Here is a 15,973-nt window from a genome sequence, read left to right on the forward strand (position 1 = left end):
AGGCTGAGAAGTCGTGAGGGACCAGATTTTGGAGGGCTATACTGAGAATTTGGAATATTCACTTTGAATACAATGGGACATCACAGATTTTAAAAGGGACAAAAAGGTGAAGAAAAAGTCAAAAGTGGAGCATATGTATAAGTCGAGAGTGTCAACTGAATGCGAGGCACTGAAGAGACCAGGGAAACTGTTGAAGAAGACAGAATGAGAGTGAATGCACAGCATAATGGGATACGTCTGTGAGTGAAACAGAATGATGCTAAGTAAGAACTGGTATAAACACAAGTAGCCTTGTTCAGCACAGATGAGGCTGCTCCAATCAGATAGGAACCCATTTTTTTTCTGTGAAACAAAGATAAGGTCATCTTCTGAGTGAAAAATGGCAAGAGGAAAGTGGTAAATATTTGAAAGAGCCACTGTAAGAAATGTGAAAGAAAGCTGACTGGGAATAAATGTAAGAGGTGCTGCCCAGATAAACTTAGAGACAATGAATACGTAGGATACAAATTCAAAAAGTGTGATTTTCTCAAACTTCGATTAGGAACCCAGGCATTAAGTTAGACTCTAGAAGAGATTCAGAAATATTTTGCTAAAAAGTACAGCAGATAAAAGGATAACACATAGTTAAACATAATTTTCTTTCGAGAGGTAATTCTGGGGTTCTAGGCTACATAGAGAAGAAAACAGATAATGGCACTGAGAGATTTACAGAAGTGATTAAGTAACCAGTTACTAACACTAAATCAGATTATTCTTCTGTCCTCCTGGAGAGGTATATCCAAAGGATTTTTTCCGTCTACATCTAAGCTGTTAAATAAGCACTATTTGGGGGGCAGAATGGGTATGACATGAGAATATATTGTGAGGACTCTCAGAACAGATAAAGAGAGGGCAGATAAAGGGACAGCACTATGGAAGAAAGTTCTCTTATCTACTGATGCTTCAGAGAAGAAAAAGTGAAATGCTAATGTGAATGCTTCTTGGTTTTGCAAAATATCAGTCAACCATATAAGTAGTGGTCAAGCTTGCCCTAGTGCTTAGCTTTTGTTTTTTTAACTTCTAGTATGTTCTTCAAAGATTAGAGACTACGTTTTTGTACCCCTGCCACTGCTAATACTTGCTCTCCTGCGATTCTTGAAGACAGTAGGGGCTCAATAAATGTTTTCTCATTTGTGAATGATTAGTTAATTTAACTCTGAAGCAATTTCAACAATTTCCTAACTTAGGACCACAAAGCAGCTTAGGCACTGGGAAAAATTAACTTAAGATGCAAAAAGGCCATGAGCTCTTTGGAAAACAGTTGCAAACTGATCTCAAAACACAAATGATTACATGAAATGCTATGAGATAGAAAGGACATATGAACATGTGTTTTCATTTTACCTTATGACATAACACAGGCACATATCGAAGGAATCATTATCCAGTTTTTATACAAAAAAGAAAAAAGACCGAAAGACATACTGACATGAATGTTGTCATAAAAATACATTTTCTTTCAAAAAATCATAATGTTCAAGATTTAAAACTGGTTTTGAAACAGGTTACTCAAGATGTATACATTTTGGAGAAAGACAGAATCTATCCATCTAAGACAAAGACTCAAACACACAAACACACACACCCATGTTAAGCTTTTACATTTCAGGTCAGGACAGCAAAAAGAACGGGAATAAAGTACATCAAAATATTTCAATTTAGTCTACTGAGAATCAGTAGAATCCAAGTTTACTAAATTTAAAAAGGCAGTTTTATTTATCACAAATACATTTTGGTTTAAAAAAAAGGTCCTAAAATTTATCAGTCATACCTGGTAAGATAATCAGCAATTTTAGGATTCTTAAGGAGATCCATCAGCAGATCAACTGAATACTTTCTAGTTAGCGTGCCATCACCATTTATGAGGATATTAAATATTAGCTGAAAAGTCTGATGAATGTTTCGAGCATGGAACAGCTTAAAAAAAATTAGGAAAAGTATATTACACAAAAAAATTTAAGTTGACACCATCCTAAAACATAACAAAAAACCTCAATGACTTTTAAAGTTTCAGAGACTATAAACTTCAGAATTATCTTTATAAATCATAATAAAAAAATCATATTTACCTTTTCCCCAACCTCTTCATTTAATGTCAAACTGGATAATATTGAAAGTGCAAACACAACCACAGTTAAGCTACTATGGGCCAAGAAGCTTATGAGAGTTCGATAAAAAGATTTCACATTATTCTGAGGAAGAAAAGAATTTAAAAATAAATTAGTATGAAAAATTATCAGTTTTACATTTTGGTTTAAAAAGTATGTCCTTAATAAAACTGTATTGCATATTCACAAGTAGTTACGAGAGTAGATCTGGAAAGCTCTCATTACAACAACAAAAAAATTGTGTTAACTATGTATGGTAGTAGACGTTAACTGGACTTATTGTGGTGATCATTCTATAGCATATACAAATATCAAATCATTACACTGTACACCTGGAACTAATATAATGTTATGTCAGTCACACCTCAATTAAAAAAAAGTATGTCTTGCACAGAGTAGGTAAATTTTTGTTAAACATTATTCTCAACTTAAGAGATCATTCAAGGAGTGAGATGGTATTTTCATATATTGCTTACAGCAGTAGAGATCGGTACAACCTTAGTGAAGATTAGTTTTTAGACATGAGATTGTGAGCGAATGTTTACATTTCTCAAACACTTCCATGGCTCAAAATAACCTCTACCTCCAAAGTAAGACCAGGTCAGAAAAATCCAGCAAACCAACAAATGAGATATTGTTTACATCAAAATTAAACAGGTAATACTGAATAACGCACAGCAGGGGAATTGTTCACAAAGCACCTTACAGAATCAGTGAATTTTCTTGATTTAATCTATTTCTAACAGTAGTTCTGTTAGTTTCATTTGTGTGTCTCTGCTTATCCAAGTACTGGTAGTTGATGCTAGGCATTTACTCGTGGATCTTTCTGGTGGAGTTGCTATTGATTTTGTGGAAATAGAAGGCTAAGGTAAATGAGTTTGCCAATCATGTGCCTCCCTTCTATCAGCACAAAATAATTTAGTGTTTCTTGTATTCTTCAGTGAGATAAACAATGGGATACTATGGAGAAGGAAGACTTTTATTCAGAATTTGTACTAATCCTTAACTTATATTAAATACAAGATACACAAAGGCTGGAATGCTTCAAGTTATTTATATCAACCTAATTCTTCCTTAACTTTGATGGGTCAGCTGGATGAGACGTGAAGATTCTTGTTAAATATTATTTTAAAGAAAAAGATGGATAAAATTTTTTTTAAGGGTAGAACCCACCACAAAAGAAACATTTTACAAATGAGCTTCTTACCAAAGTCTTTATGTGTGTTTGAACAGAAAGATTGTGTCGACAAAGATTTGCCAATAATCCCAGACAAGGCATTGTTAACTCATCTTCAGAAGACTGACTGTTGTTTTACGGAAAATAAGAAAAGATAAAAAGCATTAATTTCATTCTAAATTACTCAAAATTATATATTATTTTACACATTTAAATTCCTTCCTTTTTACAAACAAAAAGAAAAACCTGATTAACATGTGGAAACAGTCAAGCTTTGAATAGTAGTGACCATTTATTTCACGTTTTGAACTGAACGATCCTATTCAATGGCAGCATAGAAATATGGAACTAACTGTGAGAATGATCATGTGCTATCTCATCAGTATATTCTCCAAGCAAGAAGATTAAATATATATATTATCATTTCATAAATTTTTGCTACAAAATATATACATTATTGTTATGAAAATTAAAGCTGCTTTATACCATTTGATCCTTGAAATCACCTAAAGGGAGTAAACAAGAATCAGAGTCTTATTCATTTTAAAAAGTTGGGAAAATTATCTAAGAAAAAATTGAACTACTGCATGGTTTTAGTTTAGAAACAAATCAATAGATTAGTTGGTTGCATACTCACATATGATCTATCAGGAATGTAATTAATTCATCTATATTGGCACCAGAATGGAAAATTTTGACGTTATATGTTAACCTCTGCAGAAGTTGAATGCACTGAGAATAAGAAAATAGTAATGAATATAAACATATAAAAATATATTGTGTGCTCACAAGAATGGACTCCAGTGCATATTTTGAGCATGTCATTTGAGGAGGCAGTTTAGAGCAAGAACCTTTCCATTTCTTAAAATGCTTTTTTTTTTAAAAAAAACATACAAGATAATGAGACTACTGAGAACCTTAGGGTTCATCTCATGATTCACACATTTCTATACATTCTATCTCAAACAGAGCATCTTCTCATCAACTTGGTTCACTTAATCATCTTAAACTTGCATGCAGGCTGAAACACATACATATTCCATCAAGTCTAACATGCATTTTTTCACATTTTACCATCTTTAATATTACATGTCAGTTTAACTGGTGATGTTTTTCTTTCTTACAACTGATGGTGTTTTAGTTTCAATGAAATATGATGGGGATAAGAGCTTTGTATCTATGCTAAATAAGACTATATCTATACCTTCAATTTTTGTAGAATGTTTCCTCAACCAATTAAGACTAGATGCCAACATAGATTATAATTTTAATATGAATAGCTAACATCTCAAAATGCTGAGAGCTGTGTTTATGTCTATCAAAGCAGTTATAATATAGATTTGTTTTTCTTCAATAATAGTGCTAGATGTAGATAAGCTTCCCTCTCTAGAAGCATTTAAATAGTAGCACATGTATGATCAACCAGCTCTAAATTTATTAATGGCCACTAGGCCTAATCAGGTAGCATTATACCAGCATATACACTATATGTTAGCAGTTTATAATAGATACTATTAATTTTGATCTGAAAATAAGGAAGGGGGAACAAGTATTAAGTGACAAAGTGCTTCTTGGGTATATATATACCTGCAAAAACACTGAATCATCGTGGCAAGTGCTGCTCCGACAAACCACTCCTGCCAGAACACTATTCAGATTGTATGTATTCTGAAGACAGTCTCTGGTTTCATTGTCTACGGCTGTAAGTTAAAATAAAATGGTCCAAAATAAATCATTTTAATATATGGTCTTCATGGATGAAAGAAAGTAATTTAAAATGTACTTCATATTAAATTTATCACATATAAAAATATCAAATATGATATGGTTATTATTATTATTTTTTTTTTACAAATACCTTCCAATTTATAAGTTTCATCACAGAAATTGTATAAGCTGGAAAAGGGAAGGGAGTATGAACTTTTCCTTTTTGTCAATAAACAAATGATTTCTCTATGTGGAATAAATTAATCTCAAGGAAAAATCTTACTTTATATATTTATAGAAATTTTGCCATTAAATGATTATCATTTCAATTTTTTATAATCTAAAACTGCTCTAAAAATAAAGTCTATTAACAAAAACAAAGAAATACAATTTTAAAAATAAAAAGGCTACCACTTAAAAAGTTTCTAATATATTTAAATGTTGAAAGTGATTGCCATTTTCATACAAACAGTTGGTGGGTGTTAAAATTAGTAGAGGTTTTGGGCTGGCCCCGTGGCCGAGTGGTTGAGTTCGCGCGCTCCGCTGCAGGCGGCCCAGTGTTTCGTTGGTTCGAATCCTGGGCGTGGACATGGCACTGCTCATCACACCACACTGAGGCAGCATCCCACATGCCACAACTAGAGGGACCCACAACGAAGAATATACAACTATGTACCGGGGGCTTTGAGGAGAAAAAGGAAAAAATAAAATCTTTAAAAAAAAAGAAAAAATTAGTAGAGGTTTTTTGGAAAACAATTTAGTAAAGGCCAGCAAATTGAAAAATGAACTGAAAATTCTACCGGGAATTTATTTAGCAGAAATACACTAATATTTGAGCATATTTGAACATAAAAATGTTCATTGCACTATTGATTCTAATAGCAAAAGCTCAAAAAGAACAGGACTACCACTGTTAGGAGAATGGCTGACTAAATTATGGCACTACAATATGGTACTAGGTAGCTATGCAAAAGATACCAAAATGGAACGATACCCAAGATATATTAAGTGAAAAAAGAAAACATCTGAAGCTCTATAACACCATTTTTGTTAAAAACAACCAATTTAAAGATCTAAAATTATTTGCTATAGCATAGAGAAGATCTGAAAAGACATATAACAAACCATTAAGAAATATTATCCTGGGGCTGGCCTGGTGGCGTAGTGGTTAAGTTCATGCACTCTGCTTTGGCAGCCCGGGGTTCGCAGGTTCAGATCCCAGGCATGGACCTAAGCATCACTCACTAAGCCATGCTGTGGTGGCATTCCACATACAAAAAAGAGGAAGACTGGCACAGATGTTAGCTCAGGGACAATCTTCCTCAAGCAAAAAGAGGAAGATTGGCAAAAGACATTAGCTCAGGGCCAATCCTCCTCACCAAAAAAAAAAAAAAAAAAAAAAAAAAAGAGAGACAGAGAGAAATATTATCCCCAAAAGTGGAAATGAGGAGGAGGGTTGGTGGTGATGAGTAAAGACTCATTCTATTCTACTCTCTATATTTGTGCTAATTAGGAAGCCACTAGGCCACATGTGACTATTTAAATTTAGATTAATTAAAATTAAAGATTCAGTTCCTCAGGCTATTACCCAAACTTCAAACGCTCAATAGCCCTATGTGGCTAGTGGCTACTACATTGGACAACACAGACAGAACACATTTTCATCACTGCAGAAAATTCTATTGGACAATACTGCTCTATATTAATACTTGTGGATCACTGAGACTTTTTTTTTAAGAAAAAACATATTAATATTTCAATCACACACAGAAATATCTCCTCTCCACTCTCAAACACCAATCAAGAAAGTAACCGTTAATTGAAAATTTAAAAACTAAAGATTAGGCAGGAAAAAAAAGAAAAAGCAACACCTACATCTTTATCCTTAGCTCTAAGTTCAGTGTCGTCAATCACAAAACAATGATTTTTTTGATCACTAGCTATGACTTTTCTGAATACTGTATTTAATATTGGCATTATGTATAAGTATTTTTTTTTTTTTTTAATTCAAAAGTAGGCCAGCATTTCCCAAAGTGCATTCTTTTCTGCAGACTACGGAAACTTTGAAATGCTTCATATTCTTTGATCCAATAATTTTAAGAAAGGATAATATAATATTCCCCTTTTACAAGAGGTACACAATACAAAATAGTTCTGAGAGGTCTTGCAATAAAGAAATCTTTTGAATGTGAATAATTTTCCAAAAGATTCTATACATAAGCCTGCCTTTTAAAAAACATTAAATTCCAAAACACCATTAAATCTTCCAAAAAATGAAAAATAGAAACTAAATACATTACCTAGTTGAGAGAGCAAACTGATGATACTTAAGATCAGTGGAGCACTTATGCCTGGGTCTTCAAGTAGCTCCACGAGGCAACTCAAGCATTCACTCGGTAATATCTGATTTGATGTAAATAATCGGGTGAGCTTCTGTCCAGAAATAACCTAAAAATAGCAATTAAAATGTGTTAGTTAACAATTGGCAATTTTCACCTCTTCTCCATTTCAAACAAAAACTCAATTCTTCCAAAGTGCCACTGCCACTCTCTTTCTCAACTTAGAAAATTCATCCATGCTGTACCCTGTGCATGGAAGATTACCTATCCCTTCCTTCACTAGCTAATGTAATCACTGGGTCTCAGTTTGAATTTGCTTCCTCCAGGAAGCTTCCTCTAATCCTCTTCCACCAACTAGGTCAGGTATGCCTGTTACACTATCCTACAGTACATTATACTTTTATTTCACAAGCTGGCAAGCTTTTGTTGACTTAGCAATATTTATCCTCCCTATCACACTGAACACTCCATGAAGGCAGAGACTATAAATCAGCATCTATTACCAATATATTTATTGAATTAATGAATTCCAGGACATTTATTCCACCTACTTTGAGGGAGGTAAATGATAAGTGAAAAGAAGCTAAGTCCAAAGGTTTAGCTATGGGATTAACTATGTGATTATTCCTTCTGCTCTTTCCCAAAGATAGTAGCTGAGCCCAGAAGTTAGAGAATACAAAGAAGGAAGCTGAAAAAAACTTTTTAGGCAACTAGGTCAGGCATTGAAAAATTTTACTATTTGTTATTCCACTTTTTACTCCTCTCTTAAAAACCTTCAATCACCGCCCCCACCCCATCCCCACCTCCCGGAAAGGTAAAGCTGGGATGGAGGCCAAAAACAGTTGTAAGCCACTTATTTTCAAAATGCTTTATGAATGTTATTCATTATTAAGCATATCTTTTCTATAAAGATGGAAAAACAATTATTTACTTTAGAATTAGATTGTATCTATTCTAAACATTTTTATTTTTAAAAGACCAACTCAAACCAGGCTGTTCCAGCATCCTTCTAATCTTTCCTTTCTGTATCCCTCTTTTATTCCTCCACCAAGACGTCAGGTTTTCTTCTAAAGCTTTGCTGACGAGAGACTTCAGAATATCTGTTCCCATGGAGTACATGTTTTAACATTACAGCAAAAGTCTATCAGACTGAATAAGCAAGTCCAAAGGCGAAATTAGACACCGATATTAGATATTTTGGGATAAAGAACCTTCTGAGCAGTGCCCTTTTGCCAACTTATAAAGCTGGCCTTTTAAAAGACTTAGACATTTTTTGCTTTTAAATACAATTTCCTTCAGGACTGGACCTGTATTTCAACAACATAAGTATTCTAACGTAATAATTATTTATTACCAGGTAAAATAAAAAATTGCTTTACATATTTCCTTCTTTACTCATACACATTGAATGATTTAATGCAAATATAATCTCTGTTAGTAATATCTAATACTTTAGCACTTACTCTAGCCTAGGCATTGTTCCAGGTACATTATGTCTGTTAATTCCTTTCATCACCATAAGCCTGAAAGGTAGGTGCTAGTTGTTTCACACATGAGTAAACTGAGGCACACACTGAATCTAGAACAGCATGACTGGGATTCACTGCTCCTGAATCCACGCTTACAATAATTACATAAGGTTAGTGTTATGAAATATCATCAAGAATGAGACCAGCTCAGCTCTGCCAATCAGAAAAAAATTCAAAGCTCAGGTTCTATTTAGAGCTATAAAGACAAAATATAGCAGAATAGCAGAGTGAATAATCTCCTTTCACATGATAACTCTCTCTGTACCTTCAGAAGTTGCTCTCATGAGGTCTGTACTAAGATATTCACCATTAACATTTTCCACCAAAACGGTTAAAACTAAAAAATCTGCAAACGCCAAGGATCAGTGTGAATGAATGACAGCAAATTTCACATATTGCTGGTGGAAAGGTAAATTGATATCACTGTGGAAAATTGTTTGGCAGTTTCAACTAAAACTGAACATAAACTTACCATAAGGCCCAACAATTCCACTCGCAGGTATATAGGAGAAATTAATACATATATCCACAAAAAAATGTATGAAAATGTTTATAACAGATTTATTGTTAATTCCACTCAGAACTGGAAACAATCCAAATGCCCACCAACAGGAGAATGTATATAAATTGTGGTTCATTTGTACAATGAAATTTTACACAGCAATAAAAAATAATGAAGTACTGGCACACGTGCGACACAAATGAACTTTACAGAACACATTGAGTGGAAGAAGCCAGACACAAAACTATTTTGTATGAGTCACTTATCTGAACTTTAAGAGAAGGAACAACTGAAAAAACCTTATAGGGTGCTGGAAATGTTCTGTATCATGATACAGGTGGTAGCTAATTGAGTGTACACTTATGTCAAAAAAAACTATCAAGCTCTTCACTTAAGATTAATGCACTTTATGCAATGTACGTGTGCTCTCTCTCAATTACGTGGTAAAAGAGTTTTTTGGTAAACCCCTTGGAACTTTGGGAACACTATCAGGGTGCCAGTCTCTAGCCTCAACTTTCTTTGAAGTCTCCTTCAATTCATGATAACAGTGAGCTCAGACGCACAACATACCTGTTTATTCTCAAAGAGAGGTAATGCTTCAGATTAGTATCTAACATGCCTAACTCCAATTCTGTTTAGACAGCTCCGTTTATTCTGTGGCTTCTGGAGTCCACTGGCGCACTGTTCCATCCTAACTGAGAAGCAAAGCCTAGCATTTAACAGCTAACCTTAATTATTAGGTTGGCAGGGATTTGTTGAGGGAATGAATGAAAAAAAGAAAACAAATGTACTCAGGACACAGGCACCTACTCCAGTTTCACCAAAGGATGATGTTTCTCTACCACTGTCAATCATCTTTCCCCATAGTATTTTGCTAATTTTGGGGAATTTGGCCTTTTATCCTAGAGTTAATACAATAAATAGAATACGTTTTAAAATTATGTTCAATTCTATGTTAACAGAGAAAAGCTGCAACAGAGAATGAAAATAAGCTTTGAATGAGTTTAATTGTTTTTTCACTAAACTGAGGTCAATATTAGCTGGAATTCCATGAATGTCACGACAAATGACAGCAGAAGATTAAGAGCCCAAAAATAAACAGGATCACAGAAAGCTGTGATTATAGCTTTTCTTTGGATAACACAGAAAAAGTATTCTAGACACTAATCACTGGGAACCAATAAAAAAAGTGAAAGAAATTCAGCATTTTAAGACTGAAAAACTGCAGTAAGCAACAGGTTCAGATTGTAAACTGCCTAAGGGACAAGGGATAAAACAAGTTTTAATCATCACTCTCCATCACCTCCACCCTTGAGAACTGCTGTGAGGGCTCTGTTATGATGGAAAAACCAAAATAAGAAGCAAAGGAAAGACGCAGCTCCGAGCATTCTCCTCTACCAACCCCAAGCACAGCCGAAATGCTCCAGCCTCTTGTCCCACCCTCCCTCTTCCTGGGGCCTTCGGTAGTCACTTCCCTCTCGCTGCAGCCAGCTGAACGCGGAGGGCCTTGGCGCGGCGTGGAAGAGGACGGGAATCCAAGGCTGATCTCACTCGCCTTCCTTGCCAATACAGAAAGATAGCTGAGGGAGCGAGGGGCCGTCCCCTCTTTCCTGGGCTGGGGCCGCCGCCCCGGGAACTAAGGATTACGGCAGGGAAGCCCATCTCGTCCCCCAGCCCGGAGCCCCTCACCTCCAAGTGCCGCAAAAGCTGGGTGGCGTTCGCCTCCGACTTAACGGCTTTATACTGACTGATGGTCAGGAGCAAGGACTTCAAGCATGCGGTGGAGTCCATCCGGCCCCGCCACAGCCCCACCAGGGGCGCACCACCACGGGGCCAGCTCGGGCCTCCAGCTTTCGCCGCGCTTTTTTTGATTTTCGGCCCCACCCCCTCGCTCCCAGATGCTTCCGGTTCCGGTCGCGCTCCGGAAGTCCCTACGCACTCTGGGGGACGGCTCTCAATAAAGAGAGGTGGGAGAGAGTCGAGGCGCTGTGTCAGTCCGTGAAGGGGGTTGAGAACCTTTCTTCTCTGAAACTCCGCGAGGCTTTAGTTTCGAGATCCTGTGAAGACGAGAAATCTCGCGAGAGCCGCAATTGCGGCTTTCCTGTGGAGGGGCGGTTAGACTGAAGGGGGTCCTTGGTTGTCACTGCGGTCCGTTTTCGTTTGTTTCCTCGGCCTTCACCTGGATGGCCTGTTTTTCCTCTGTGCAGCATCTTCTACCTGAGAAATGCTCGCCTCCCCCTAGTCTAGACACGGTGAGGAGCTCTGAGGACGAGAATCGCGGGCTCTAGATTTTGAGGCGGCCTGGGAGGGGCCCCTGGTTAAAATCTCAGATGTGTCCACCCCTTCTACTCAGGAACGTTTGTTTCTCGGCGTCAGCCTGTGGCCATTGGGCTTCCGTGGCAAGTTAGTCCTGCCCTTACGGTAGTCGTCAGACTTACTCGAGAAACCTACCTCTGGGCGGCTCCTGGGCGGGTATTGCTCCGGAGGGCGTTCTCGTTAGCGTCAGTTTTTGTAAGTGAGGCTGTCTGTTTTTATCTGGCATGATCGATCGTTTCATAAATCTCGGCGTTTGTGGAAATGGCACTGTCGTTTGCGGTTTGCGATCCGAGATAATATTATGCATGTGTATATAATGAAAAGAGAGTAGCTGCTTCTGGAGCTTTTTGCCTGATGTATGCTGATGTATAATAAAGCTTTAAAAACCAGTTTGCAGAAAATTTTGAGAATAGGCTACGTGTCCTCTTAAACCATTCGTCAGAAACCATGTTTTGTCGTTTCAAAGAAAGTACATTTTTAAAGGCAGGATTTATTTTTATATTAGAAGTCAATTTTAAAATTAAATCTGAAAGTTTGCAATGATCTAGCCACTTGAGACATACATGTAAAAGTCGTCGGGTAATTAATGTATTTATGCGTTCATTCATTCTGTGAACAATTACTGAGTGTATAACATGGGCTAGATGTCGCCAGTCAGGGAGCAAAGATAATGAAGCCTCCGCTGCTGGGAAGGAGGTGTCTAATGAGGGAAGCGTGCTGACGGATGGTGTGTATGGATTCACCACGTACGTTAGAGGCACCGCGCAGTTCTGGTAGAGAGGAGCCGGGCTGTCTGCTTACACATCCTAGCTCTACTGTTTATTGTGGGGCCACAGGCAAATTCTCACTGCTTCAGGCTCTTCCTAAGGTACAATCTGGCTAACAGGAGCACTTGCTTCATAAGATAAATTCCATAAAGAATTCATTCGATAAATAATTCATTGAGGGCCTGTGATGTGCAGTGCACTTGTCTAGGCACTCGCGATTCAGTGACTAAAACAAAAATCCTACTGTTGTGAAAATTACACCCTGGTAGGGGAAGAACAGTAACTAATAAACACAAGTTAGGAAAGTGAGATGGAGATAAAAATAGAACAGAATTGTTCCTCTAGAGTAATGGTGGTTGAAAAGGGAAGGGGGAGGTTAGGGTAGAGAAAGCAGTATTTGAGGAAATAGTTCAAGGGGTTTGAAAAGAGCCATGCTGTCTAGGGGAAAGGCCCTGAAGAGGGAACATGGCAGTGTGTGTCAGGAACAGCAAGGATGCTGCTATGGCTGGAGTAGAGAGAGCAAGGGTGAGTAGAGGAGATGAGGTCATGTCAGGTGGTGCAGACATTATAAAATGAGTTAATCCACGCAAAGAGTTTGGAACAGTTAGTGGCCTGACATAATCATGTTCTTAGCATGTGTCAGTTACATCTTAGTTCGTTGGCAAATGCAGTGATAACACTTTGGCGGTGGTTGACTTTTCACTAATAATGACAGGTACTTCATCATCATCTCCATTCTAAGCCTAGGGAAGAGGTCAAAGCTGCTTGCTGTTAAGTGCCGTCTGTCTTTGAAATCTTGCATTTTAACTTAAGCAGTCATACAAATTTTGCATTCTCTTTCAAAAAGTGTTCATTTTAATATAAAGTAACGTATCAAAAAAAATCTTCACTCAAAATTGATGTTGTAGGTTTAATAAGATGTCCCATGATGTTAGCTGTGAGAAACCCTGACATCTTTAGTTGGAGATGCTTGCATGTCCTAATAACAGAGCCATCTTTTAAGCCCCAAGAAGGGGGAAAAGGAAGAGGAGGAGAGGAAGCTGGGTGCAGATGACTGAAGGCCTGATTAGCTTTGAGCTTGGCCTCCACCCTGAATTAAGTGGTGATCTCTGGTTTTAAACTGGGGCCTGATCTTGTTGGGTTTGTGTTTTAGGTTGATTACTCTGGCAGCTGGATGGGCTATGATTTTGAGGAGGATGAGGCTAGAAGTAGGGAGAATGTTTAATTTGCTGGAGTCTTTCCAAAGGATAACCAGGATAATTGAAGTGGAGATAGCAAAGAGGTGACAAATTTGAGAAATACATATGAGGTGAAAGAGGCAGAACTAAGTGACTGATTTCGGATAGGAAGAGTGAGGAGAGGGATGAAACTAGAAGGAATTCCAGGTTTCTAGTCTGGGTGATTGAGAAGATATAGATACTGCTGAGGTAATAAATAGGAAGTATTCAGGTTGTATTTTATGTTCAATGAAATTTTATATAGTTTGTCACACAGTCTTGTACTGTTCTCATTAAATTTATTCCTGGCTATTATATAATTTCTGTTACTGTGAGTGGTTTCTCTTTTTTTCCTAGAAATTTTTAAAAAAATTTTTATTGAGTTTATGATAGTTTACAACCTTGTGAAATTTCGGTTGTACATTATTGTTTGTCAGTCATGTTGTAGGTGCACCACTTCACCGTTTGTGCCTTCCCCCAGCCCCCTTTTCCCCAGGTAGCCACTAATCTGTTCTCTTTGTCTACATGTTTAACTTCCACATGTGAGTGGAGTCATACAGAGATTGTCTTTCTCTCCTAGAAATTTTTAATTTGTTACTGCTACTTTAAAAAAGATACTGATTTTTGGTACAGATTTTATCCAGCCTACTGACTAAAATCTCTTCTTAATTCTAATGGAGTTTTGTTTATTCTCTTAGACTTTCTAGCTGTGTATCATCTGCAAATAATTCCATCTGTTCCAATATTTATTGTCTTACTTTATTTCATTAGTGTAATCTCTAAAATATGGAATAATCATGGTGATATTGAGCATCTTTGTCTTAATATTTAGTTGAATGGGAATGACCAGTATTTAACATTTAGTAAAATTTATGCTGTTGGCTTGTGATAAATATTCTTTAAAATGTTTAGGAGATTGCCTTTTTTATTTAAAGATTTGCCAAAATGTCTGCTAAAAAATTATAAAATGTTTACATTTATATATTTTATTTTCCCCTTTAAAATGATGATGCAATGGATTATGTTACTTTTTGTACTTGGGATAATAATAGCTAACACTTATTGAGCATTTGCCATGTGCCAGGCACTGTCCCGAGAACTTTATACTTACTATTTAATCTTCATAACAACCCCATGCTTTAGGTGCTGTTATGATCTCCATTTTACAGATGAAAAAACTAAGCGAGAGAGGAAGTAATTTGCCTAAGGTCACACAGGTAGTACTAAAAAAACCTTATATTTGCTATGCAGCACATATTTTATTCAGGATTTCATATCTATGTTCATGAGGATTTTCAGTAATTTTTTCTTTATTCTCTTGTGGAATTTGGGTTATATGTTGCTTTTGAAAAATGAATTGGAAGTTTTCTGTCTTTTTTCTGTGCTGTAGAATAATAAGCATCACATAGAAATCATCTGACCCTTTGTAGATGTGTGCAACTGGCCTATAAAATCAAGCTTGATAGCTTATTTAATGGTAAATTTTTAGAAAATATTTGAATTTGTAATATGGTTATAGATCTGATAATTTTTTCTACCTTTTCTTGAGTTAATTTTGGAAATAGAAAATTTTTAGCATGCCAACTATTTCTCTATATTTAAAAATTTATTGACATAAAGTTGCATAGTATTCCAATGATTCTCTTAATCTCTTTGTAGTTTTAAATTTCCTTTTTCATTTTAGTGTTATCAATTTTTTTTCTTAGTTGGGCTTTCCAGGGGTTTGTCTATTTTATGCAACTTTTCAAGAACTAACTTTGGTTTTATTAATTCTTATTTTTCTTTTTTTTTCAGAATCACTAATTTTATCTTTCTCTTTATTAAGTCCATCCATATACATACATTTTTCCTTTATTCTTTTTATAGTTTTTAAAAGTTGAAGGCTTGTTATGTTTACATACTATATTTTTTTTATAAAGAACATTTATTTTATGTGAAAAAATCTAAAGACAGCAGCTGAAGTGAGCTTGCATTTCACTTTTCCTTTTAAAAAATTATGTTTATTTAAACCAGTCAGGTAAATATATTTAAAATGCTAATATTCATTTCATTCATCAAATATTTGCTGAGTGCTAGTTCTTTTTCAAAGAGCATAGATTCTGTTGGGGAAATAGACAAACCAGAATAAATGTTGTTAAGAGAAACAGAGAATTCTATAGGAACACGTGACATTTTTAGGGCAAAATATTAAGTATCCAATTCCTTCATTTTTCAAGGATTGGCATAAAATCTCTCTTTGTAAATTTTTATTGCTGTCTGTTCTTTATATTTG

The 15,973-nt window shown here is 36.1% G+C and overlaps 2 protein-coding genes across 14 annotated transcripts in view; one reads left to right on the top strand and one right to left on the bottom strand.

The window, feature by feature from the left end:
* Positions 1–11,340, bottom strand: part of CIP2A (cellular inhibitor of PP2A) — a 32,051-nt gene extending 20,711 nt beyond the window's left edge. Inside the window, exons 1-7 of the mRNA XM_046658602.1 lie at positions 11,091–11,340; positions 7,332–7,479; positions 4,912–5,024; positions 3,962–4,056; positions 3,355–3,451; positions 2,109–2,231; positions 1,811–1,956 (exon numbers count right to left, since the gene is read on the bottom strand). Coding sequence (XP_046514558.1) covers positions 1,811–1,956; positions 2,109–2,231; positions 3,355–3,451; positions 3,962–4,056; positions 4,912–5,024; positions 7,332–7,479; positions 11,091–11,192 — 824 coding nt within the window. The 5' untranslated portion in view covers positions 11,193–11,340. The remainder of the gene's footprint in view (positions 1–1,810; positions 1,957–2,108; positions 2,232–3,354; positions 3,452–3,961; positions 4,057–4,911; positions 5,025–7,331; positions 7,480–11,090) is intronic.
* DZIP3 (DAZ interacting zinc finger protein 3) overlaps positions 11,278–15,973 on the top strand; it is a 102,039-nt gene continuing 97,343 nt past the window's right edge. For 11 of the 13 annotated variants that reach the window (XR_006888230.1, XR_006888231.1, XM_046658589.1 and 8 more), the window contains exon 1: positions 11,376–11,653. The gene's annotated coding sequence lies outside the window, so the exon portion shown is untranslated. The other 2 variants (XM_046658592.1, XM_046658591.1) reach the window with 2 other exon arrangements.

Source organism: Equus quagga, chromosome 4, assembly GCF_021613505.1.
Source record: "Equus quagga isolate Etosha38 chromosome 4, UCLA_HA_Equagga_1.0, whole genome shotgun sequence".
NCBI lineage: Eukaryota > Metazoa > Chordata > Mammalia > Perissodactyla > Equidae > Equus > Equus quagga.